This window comes from Pempheris klunzingeri, chromosome 5 (assembly GCF_042242105.1).
Source record: "Pempheris klunzingeri isolate RE-2024b chromosome 5, fPemKlu1.hap1, whole genome shotgun sequence".
Lineage (NCBI taxonomy): Eukaryota > Metazoa > Chordata > Actinopteri > Acropomatiformes > Pempheridae > Pempheris > Pempheris klunzingeri.
The window spans coordinates 6,126,639-6,137,664 of NC_092016.1; the positions used below are offsets into that span (position 1 = coordinate 6,126,639).

The 11,026-nt window shown below is 42.0% G+C and overlaps 1 protein-coding gene across 1 annotated transcript; it reads left to right on the forward strand.

Annotated features, from left to right (window-relative positions):
• The first annotated feature begins 2,935 nt into the window (after positions 1 to 2,935).
• Positions 2,936 to 7,243, forward strand: bet1l (Bet1 golgi vesicular membrane trafficking protein-like). The gene is made up of 4 exons (XM_070830396.1): positions 2,936 to 2,962; positions 4,881 to 4,966; positions 5,300 to 5,356; positions 6,049 to 7,243. The coding sequence occupies exons 1-4, from the start codon at positions 2,944 to 2,946 to the stop codon at positions 6,214 to 6,216; spliced, it is 330 nt and encodes a 109-aa protein (XP_070686497.1). The 5' UTR covers positions 2,936 to 2,943; the 3' UTR covers positions 6,217 to 7,243.
• The last annotated feature ends 3,783 nt before the right edge of the window (positions 7,244 to 11,026 follow it).

The following is an 11,026-nucleotide window of genomic DNA, read 5'->3' on the forward strand; positions in this document are numbered from 1 at the left end:
GGAAAATACAACAGTCACTTAACTACTGGAGCACTGAGGAGAAGAAAGGCTTTACTTACAGAAACTTCCCCCATCGCCTCCTGTTAGCAACAGCAGGTATTAGTAGCAGTCCGATTTCTCTGAGCAGCGTCACACTCACGGCTCCAGAAACAGCCCATAACCCGGCCACAGCTCCTCAGTCAGCAGTCTGCAGCACTGCTCAAAGACCACAGTTTACTCCCAAAATCAGCCTGTTGTTCAGAAATTTAGTTTGACCTTCAGCAAGCGCACAGCCACAAGCAGCACTCCATCGGAGGAAAAAAACAGGAGCTGGCTAAATGATTATCTGAGGAAAGCCTCGCTTAATCTAATTAGACAATCTGTGGCTTCAGTGAGCGCCAGAGAGAGACTACTGCTGCAGCTCCTCCTGCTGAGAGCGACACGCTATGTCTACACCCTCCAGGTCTACACCCACCAGGTCTGCACCCACCAGGTCTACACTCACCAGGTTTACATATATCAGTTCCATACCCACCAGGTCTGCACCCACCATGTGTAAGTCTACTGCTGTTAGCCCCTCCTGTTGAGAGGGACACGCTATGTCTACATCCACCATGTCTACACCCACCAGGACTGCACCCAGCATGTCAACATACACCAGATTTACATACATCAGTTCTACACTCGCCAGGTCTGCGCCCACCATGTGTAAATCTGCTGCTGCAGCTCCTCCTGTTAAGAGGGATAGCCCATGTCCAGACACACCAGGTACACACAAAGACCAGGTCTACACACATCAGGTCTAAACCTGCTGTAGCTGAAGCTCCTCTTGCTGAGAGGGGCACAGCAGATCTAAACAAACTTGAGGAGAGGGTGTAAAACAGAGTGTAAACTAATAAAGCAACCACCAGAAAACACTCTAGCAACCAGTTTGCATCCATAGCAACCATTAAGAAAACCACAAAACCGCAAACACACAAAAAAAACCCAGAGACCAGCTAGCATATTGTAGTAACCAAATCAAAAAACAGCCAGACAAGCCCTCTAGCTGTAATGTGAATGTTGTTCATGGTGCTCTGACTGCATTAGTAGTTGTGAGATACAGTTATTTCATTTTATTTCACAGACACACAGAAAACTCATGGACACCCCCCTCCCCCCACCCAGCAGTGATGCAGGCTGACGTCACGTGGTACACACACACACGTGACACATACACACACACACACAGGTGGATTACAGCACATAGAGACTGAGGATTAACTGAACACACACACACACAAATACACGCAGCCATACAACACACACAGGGTGATATCACTGTTTCACATTTGCATGATAGTGTTTTCACACTGAGCTTGCTTGACCTTTGACCCGACACTCTAAAGAGGACTACCACAGCAGTACTTGAGGTTTTCCTTTGGACAGACCAGGGATTAGCCACACTACCAACCATTCACCATTTTATAAGAGGTCTGGATTCATGCTGCCATGAAACCACACTTGATACAAATTTCTCATATACACTTTAATCTAGTACACACTTAACATGTTTATATGTTTCAGATCAGAGCGTTGGTGAATAAGACTTTGAGCGAGTTGACCTGGGATCAGGTCACCAGTGTGTATGTGTATGTGTATGTGTATGTGTATGTGTATTTGTATCTATGTGTGTGTGTGTGTGTGTGTGTGCGTGCGTGTGTGTGCGCTGCCACCCAGTGGTCAAACATAGTCAACACACTGCACATTTGAGAACTTTGAGTCCAGGAGTATCTCCGGTCATCTGCATGTTACTGACTTTACAGTTGGTTACACATTACACTGTTATATCAGACTGAGTGGGAAAACCAAGAGCTGAGTGCTATGAATGTGGAGAGCTGAACAGCAAAACAAACTATTGTCTGGAAAAAATGATGAATATCAAAACCAGCAATGATCTGTATGACATAGTTAGCTGTCTCAAACATCCGGTTTTACGACCCTATTCCAATACAGACAGTAGGCCAAATGTTCAAATAGAGAGGCAGCAAACATAGAATTCAAATGGTGGGACGAAGATTGACATTTGTATGAATACCAGTAGGTACAGGAATCAAAGGGAATGAAATAGCTGACAAATGTGCAAAGGAAGCCACAAAAAAGAATCACATTAACATCACAGTACACAAGACATCAAAAATAAATTTATAAATGTTATGTTTCAGTGTCCAAAATATGATGCTGAGAGAAGGGAATTGATACTAAACCTTAAAGGGATAGTTCAGATTTTTTTTGGAGTGGGGCTCTTTGGGGCAGTAGATTGTGGTAGTAGTATCTCATTTAACCCCACTTCAAAAAACACAAACTATCCCTGCAAGGAAATAAAGTTCAAATATAATTTACATGATCTTTGTTCTGGAAGTGTTATATAACATATAAAACATATACCTGTATTTTCTTTGTCTGTCTTTCTCTAATTCTTTCATTATTCATTTTAGAAGTAGTGAATGTGTCCTTAGACAGGGGAGAAGAAGACGAAGAAGAAGAGGAAGAAGAAGAAATTTAAGAAGTGTCAAAGAGGGAGCTCAGGAAGGTTACAGTGGAAGAACTTTGTCTTAAAAGTGTATTTGACATCAAGTCAGGTAAATTATTACATTATTTGAAAGAAACTGGACTGATTCAAAGAATTTAGTGTTCAATATGTTCAATAGTGTTCAGTGAAATATAGTTCAGTTGATTTTTTTCCCCCGAATTATTTAGTTATTTTTCTTATAATGAGATAATTAACTCTAGTCCACTCTCCGTCACAGTGGGTGGCGGTATGCCACCCGCCTTAATAACCAAGAAGAAGAAGAAGAAGAAGAAGGAGAAGAAGAAGAAGAAGCAGGAGAAGGAGAAGGGGGCGTGGTCGTGGCTTCCCATACGCAGGTGGTCACGTGCATCTATCAAACCTGTGAACAGCTGATCGTTACGTCATTCAACAACATGGCGGACTGGAATAGAGGTACTGTGTTTTTGACACGTATTCACTTATAAATATCCAGCCACTAACCGTCTCTGGCAATACAAAGCTTATATAACTGCCGTGTGATGGAATCTGTTACCTAAATGGCTGCTCAGACAAGCAGTGTGTAGGGTGTCTGGATCTGTTGTCACTTATATCCCAACACAAGTCTGGAGCATAGCTAGTAGGCTAACTAGCTGAGGAGTTTAGCGCTTTAATACTTACCGGTTGGGTGTTCGAACATCAAATAAACGTTGAATACTGAGAACGGGAAAATGTGATCAGTCCATAAAACGCTAACATTATTTTTCCGCAACGTACAGATAAGGCGTAAATTAAAATGTGCACATAGTTATCAGATTGAAGTGAACTCTTCTGTTTGTTTGTGACTGACCGATAGCTCAGGTTGTTGACTTTAACACACTGAAACAATTCAAAACCAGTACTGTGGCGAAGACTGTTTCCATGTCAGTGTTTCCCCGCAACGCCACCTAAATCTAAACCCAGCCAACCTTCTGACACTTTGAAACTGGTTATCCCTAACCAGCTGTCCATGCTACACTAGCTCACCATAACCTGAGCCTTGGTGAACCCCAAGCACCGGGGCGTTACGGGAAGGGTCATAATAACGTTTTCTGAAGGGATACAGATTACCGTTATTTGCCAGTTTTATACAATAAAAATAATGTGTTTAAAGAGGGATCACATCATGTAACAGGTAGCAGTGGTATATTGGCAATAAGACATGGTGGAGCTGTCAGCGAGCAGTGCCACGACCTGACGTTAACGTTAGGGTCTGACAGTTTTGTATCTTAGATACGTTATAACAACGGTCGTTCACTTGACGTTAGCATTAGCGTTAGCATACGTTAATTCCACCGAAGAGTCAACGGCTAATTCGGTTAACGCTAAAATCATTGTTATATCATAGCTAACTGCATTATAGAATAACTTGCAGAACTAAGAATTATCTTTTTCTAAAAAATAAATCGTGCCTTCATGAAATAGACAGCTGATAGACGTTTAATTCATTTAATTACCATATATATATATATTTTTTTTTTACCGTTGATTAATGTTACAGTTAATGCTAACTCAACTGTCTGGATTCTGTCCTGCCAAACGTTACTAGATTTAAAATGCCAACCAGTTTCACACTGTAACTGATGTCTGATTAAAATTAATTGAACATTGAATGGAATATTTTTGTGTCGATTAATCTTTGGTAAAGTTGAGTTTCGCTTAATAATACGCATTTAATGATTGTCCTAACGGTAACTTCTCGTCGACATTAACGGTAGATTAACGTTAGCTAGCTAGCTTTCTGACAGGCCAACACCGTTGACATTAGGTGGCGCTGTTGGATTACCGTGCTATTCAGACGCCAGCTCTCAAAACCACAGTTATTACTTATTAAATAAATCTTTAAAAAACCATAAATGTAACTATTGTGGAAAAACTGTGTTCATATTTACCTTAAACTCCGATTAGCAGGTAACTGAATTCCTTTAAATGTCCTCAAACCCCTGCAGAAAGAAATCGGAAAACCCCGGGCCGTTGGACCAGAAGGCCACGCCCACACCAACGGTTGACCTTTAGATGACGTAATTAAACCGAAAGACCGCCTTTTTAAATATGTAGTTTTACACACTGGGGTTAAACATCTGCATTTTATCATATGTTTACCTGTAATTTACCACACAGAAAACAAAATCCACATTTTTGCATCTTCACGACCATTATTATTAAATTATTGAATTTAATTCTTCTATTTTCGCCCATCATTAGTACCAGATCATTATGGTTCTTTCCAAAAAAAAAAAAAAACTAAGCTAAACTATTATTCTAGCAAAATAGAGTGTTTTCACTGAGTGTAACTACAGAAGCTACTGAGGACTTAACCTTTGTGCGTCTCCAGGTCATGGCGCCGTGGACGACATGCTGGATGCTGAGAACAAGCAGCTGGCTGAGAACCTGGCAACCAAAGTCTCCAGACTGAAATCTGTGAGTCAAGTAACTCCCTCCACCTGCTGTTTAATAATGTCTGATACATTAGGAAATGTTGTTTTTTGTTTAGTTAGAAGTGAGGGTGTCTGTAAATGCTCTAACACCCCATGAGGTCAATTTGTGATGTTGGGCTTTATAAATGAAAAAGGGCTTGACCGCATGTGCCTTTACGTCCTCTCTTCTGTCTGTAGGTTGGCATGATGTAAAGATTAATTTCATGTCATTAATCATCCCTTTTCTAGAAATATGACAAACTTCAGTATAGTAAAAACCTCCCATTTGAATTTTTTCTCCCATTTTAATCATCTGTCCCGTCTCTGACTCTGACAGCTCGCGTACGAAATCGACAGAGAGGCCGATGATCAGAACGACTACCTGGACGGCATGGTGAGTCCTTCTGGTCTACGAAGCAACATAAAGAAATATTATTAGGCATTTGTCATTTTGAATTTATGTGCCGTCGCCTCAGACAGGGCTGGTTTCAAATTGGCTGGCATGTGTACATTTAAATGATGACACTTTTAAAGCCTCATGGGAGCTGTAGTTGTTTATGATAATGATAATTTTTTTTATCTCCATAAGGGCCCCTCTACACTGCCTGACTGTGGGGCTGTCCTAGACATAAGTGTCTTTTTGTTTTTGTATTTTGGTGCTTTATTAGATGGGCTAGTTTAAGATTGACAGGACATGCAGCTAAGGCGCACAGGCCGGGTTTGAAGCCCCGTCCACTGCGTTAAAGACAAAACCCTTGGTGGTACGCGCTGTGTTGGGTGAGCCGTCAGGATGCCCCCAGCCAAAAGTTAACAAGAGCGAGTGATGCGGTGAAATCTTTGGTCCTCAGTCCCAAATGTTGGATCGCTTCATTCACAACAGGAAGAATGCCAGAGAAAAGTACACCTCTCTGAGTCTGGTATCAAAATGGCTGCTGGTGTAAACGGGCCTCCAGCTGCATCCACACACTCCTCTGGATCTGAATCTATTTTTTCTGAACATGTGAGGAGGGTTTCTCCTCTCCTCGGTTAAAGTTTATAAAAGTCCCTTCATTCTATTTTTCCTTCCTCTTGTCCTTTTCCTCTCAGGACTCAAACTTCCTGAGTGCGACAGGCCTGCTGACGGGCAGCGTGAAGCGTTTCTCCACCATGGTTCGATCCGGCAGAGACAACCGCCGTATCCTCTGCTATGTCTCCGTAGGCCTGGTGCTGGTCTTCTTCGTGCTCTACTACCTGGTCTCCAGGATTCAACACTGATTAGAAAACCACATCCGCCCGGAGCTGAGACTGTAGACTCTGACGCCGTATCTGACAGATTTCAGTAATCTATGTGGCTCTCATGCACGGGAGAAGACTTTTTCATTCCAAAACCAACAGGAAGTAGACGGAAACATTTTGTTGAACTGGCCAGCAGCGGATGTCGGCATGCTCGGGTGGGGAAACGGTCATACCAAAGATGCTGGAGTCTATTTAATAAATATGCCTGGACTTGAGGGCTTTTCCACACCTTTCCTGCTGCAGCTCCGCATTCCTGATATAGGCAAAGAGAAGGTGGTGCCTGAATGCAGCTCAGGTGGGAGTAGCGCCCTCCATAGCGGAGTGTGATTGGCTGACGATCCTGCCAATCAAGACAAGACTCGCCCCTTTCATCACTGAGCTGCTGTGTCTCCGTTCCAGACTGCACATTAATTTAAAGCAGGTTTTGAGTTGTAGCTCATCTGGTCAAGCTGCAGAGAAAAATGCGTAAAAGTCTAAATTACAGACCAAAACAAAACCCTCTTGATTTTTGATTGTACACTATTGTCCCACATATCAGCGCACAAAAGAAATTACACAGCAGCATCCAATTAAATAGCAAGTTAGTTGGTGAGACAGCTACATTAAGGTAATAGACACTGTGTGTTTTCTATATGAAGTTTAATTGGCAGTGTCTTGTCTCTGTGCATTTTTTTTATTATTTCCTGCCAGTACAAAACAGTTCAAGAAACATTATTGTATGACAACTGATATACAACTATAATATGAAATGTCAGCCAGTTTGAATATAGTGTGGAACTGGGACACATCTCAGCATCTACTCGATGTCACCATGTGTTGAAGGATTGTCAACTGTTTAATTTCATGTCCTGTTTTGACACCTCGATACCGTATGTTAACGTGTGTTTGTGTCAGCGGAGAGCTCTTATTATTGTTATGTTATTGATCCTGCGGTTGATTGGCAGGTGTCAAGGCTGCAGGTGAACAGTCACCACATACTGTAACATGTGATTTAATTTTTATTTCTAAAAAAGAAGAAAAACCTTAAAACATCAGATGTGTTTTACTTTAGTTTTAAGAGCAGTTTTGGTTCAGCAAGTGTTTCCTTCTAATATTTAACCCTTCGGAGTCTAGGGCCGCCACACGGCGTCGAAGTCACATGTCGCACGTTTGAAAACGTAAAGCTGTGACGCAAGCACGCAGGTGCTCAATTCAGACTGTTGGAAAGCGGACACTTCAAACTTTTTACAGGTGTTTGAATTTTCTCGATCGGCCTATTAACGCTAAAGTTATGAAGAAGTACGAAGTCGCGCACTACAGCAGCTCTCCTACGAGTTAGAAGATACTGAATCTGGGGAAGAAAGTTCTGATCCTGAGGAAGAAAGTGACTCCAGTGGAGAGGATGAAGTGGATGCTGCACGTGAAGAGGAACGAGAGGAGGTGTCCGTGCAGGCCCCCGCTCCTCCGACGTCTACACGGGGGAGAGGACCCCGGGGGAGAGGACAGCGTGCCAGGGGGCAGCGTACATCTCCCCAGGTTCAGGCAGCAGAGCCACCCACCAGCTTGGAGCCCTGGAGGACAGAGGAGGATGCTGACTCTGCTCCATATGTCAGCAGGTTCCAGCCACGGAGAACGCCAGGTGACTGTTATTTTCTTTCTCTTTTTGTCTTTGTGATAGCTGCTTTTCTTATACAATGAAGATAAAGTTTGTTATTTTTCTTCTACAGGAGTCCAGCTCGACACACAGAATACACACACCCCAAAAGAACTTTTTGTTGTTGTTTTTTGCTATGGACACTGTTCAAAACATTTGCAAAAACACCAACAAGAAAGCTGCACAAAATGTAGCTCTTGGAAAAATATATAAATGGACCGATGTGTGTGTGGAAGATCTCCACAAATTTTTTGGGCTCCTTCTATATATGTCGTTGGTGTCCCTGCCAAGTCTCCAGGATTATTGGAAACAGGATCACCTTTTGTCTGTGCCCACCCCTTCCAAGGTGATGACCAGAGACAGGTTCCGATCCATTCTCTGGAATATTCACCTGAGTGATCCCGAGGAGGATGTCGACAATGACGGGAAGAGGGGGACACCAGAACATGATAAACCTCTCCTGGATGACATCCTCTGTGCCTGCCTGTCATATTATGAACCGAGGAGGGAGCTGGCAGTAGATGAGATGATGGTCGCAACAAAAGCGAAAACAGGGATGACACAGCACATGAAGGAGAAGCCAATGAAATGGGGCATGAAACTTTTTGTATTGGCTGAGTCACAAAGTGGCTATACAATTAGTTTTCGGATTTATACAGGAAAAAATACTGCTGCAAGTGAGCATGGCCTCTCCTATGATGCAGTCATGGATCTGGTACAGTCGTCCTGCCTGGGTACTGGGTACCACATATATACGTGGACAACTTTTACACCAGTCCGAAACTGTTCCTGGACCTGGCTGGCTTGAAGTTCGGAGCTTGTGGCACCTACAGGCAGAACAGAAAGAGATGCCCCAGAGGGAGGGAAAATTATCTAACTAAACAATCTGTGAGAGGTGCAGTGAGATGGATCAGAGAGGGCCAGATTGTTTTTGTGAAGTGGATGGACACTAGGGAGGTGTCGGTGTGTTCCACGATCCATCCTGCATTTTCTGGTGAGACTGTGCAGAGGAAGATGAAGGATGGAGATGGACGATGGGGTGTCAGGGACATTCCCTGTCCCACACCAATCATCGCCTATAATAAGAACAACTGGTAAGTGGTACAAGACCGTGCTCATGCACCTGCTGGACATTGCAACAACAAATGCTTACATCTTGCATAGTGAGATGAGCAGTGTCCAGCAGGTGCAGCCATTGACACACAAAGACTTTGTGGTTGAGCTGGTCCGTCAGCTTTTTGGTTTTGACAAGAAAGGTGTTCCCTTGAACAGAGCAAATGCCCATGTTCCTGTTCCCTTTGCACCTTCATCAGATCCCGCTCAAAAAGGCCCCAGAGGCAGACTCAGGTGCAGACGCTGTTCTAACCAAAGCCAAAGGAGAAACACACCCTGGAAGTGTAAGGCTTGTAAGGCTTGCGATGTCCCACTCTGTGTGGTGCTAGACAGGAACTGTTTTGAGCTGTGGCATCAGTAATGTACCACTCAACAAAGTGTGGAAATATAAAAACGCCATTTTACCCCAGACTCTGAAAGGTTAATATTAAATGTGAGGACCTCTTTCTTTCTCTCTTTATATTTTACAGGGACATTTTGTATCATAACATTTTGGGGTTTTTTTAAAACTCCACAAGGAGTTGGTCTGCTGTGTCACTGACACTAGAGGAGATTTAAGAAGTTAAGAAACAGTTTCTCTTTTTGTGTTTACATTCCAGCTGTCTGGACTGCTAATCAGCCTCAGAATACATTTAACATAATTATTAATACAAATGTAATAAATAGTTTTAATTGTGTAACTTGTTGGGGGTCCTTTCTGGGCATAATGAGAGATATACAAACAATAATTTATGGGGTGCATTTTAATAATACAGTCCAATAACAAGATGTGTATTTTTATTTTCATAATCATACTCTTTTATTTTGATAACTAAATAACAATACATTAGAATTCAATAAAGGTTTCAACAAAATACCACTTAAGTGTCATTTCAGTTGACTATATAACCCACATACTTAAATTATTTAAACTCTTAAAGTTATATGATTGGGGTTTTGTGTAAAATACTGGAATCACCCTTTAAATAACTCATGTCTAAGTTGTAGGAGACTTCCTAAACCCCTAAATGTCCCTAACACTTGGTGGTAGGACCTAAAACCACATTTTACCTTGCCTGCACAGCTCTATCACATTTTGTAATGTATTCATTTGTATTAATTTGAGTCAGCTGCCTGCACAGGGCGAGTTAGTTTATATCTGACTGTTTTTTTTACACACAGGGCAGCTACAGATTCTGTTCGAGTGAGTGAATTATTTACACACCGTATTCACTACTTCCTTTTCTAGGAGTTAAAGTTTCAGACTGATTGAGTTTTTCACTGTGGTGTGTTCAGGTGAAAACATACAGACTGGAGATCTGATTTCTTCATCAGAAGTACCTTTATGAATGAATCATCTCTGCAATGTTGGCTACTGGAGTTTTTACTTCATCACATAGATATATAATTCGAAATGCAATTTTCTATCTACATTAAGACAAAACATAAGACCTTTATCTGTCACATACACAGTTATACACAGTATAATGTGCAGTGAAATATTCTGAGTGCCTGTTCCAGACTGAAACAATAATAAAAATAACAAAGTATAAAATAAGCACACAAGTGAAACAATAAAAGAAGAATATATATATGTATATATAAGATAGAGATAAATGAATCAAAAAGTCTAAACCTGTGCAGAATATGTGTATTCAAATTAAACATATAATTGATACTGAACAGAAAATGAATTTAAAGAATGGAAATATGGGTTAGTTGATGTTAAATTCTATATGTAATAAACTGTCTGTACATGTAGATATTCTTATTCTTGTTTTTGTCAGTCATCTGTGTGTGTGTGTGTGTGTGTGTGTGTGTGTGTGTGTGTGTGTGTGTGTGTGTGTGGCTGCTGTTTCCCTTCGGCTAAACTCGTGTTCTTCCGGTAGTCTCCGGTGCATCTCTTTCTTGAGACTTCGTGAGAAACAAAACAGCCGAGCAGCCGACCTCTCTCCGGATTTGCCCTCCTGACTTCCTCCACGTTTCCGTTAATTTCACAAAAATTATTGTCTGTTTTACCGACAATCGCCAGCTGGTTCCGTTTCTCTCCGGTTCGGACCGGGC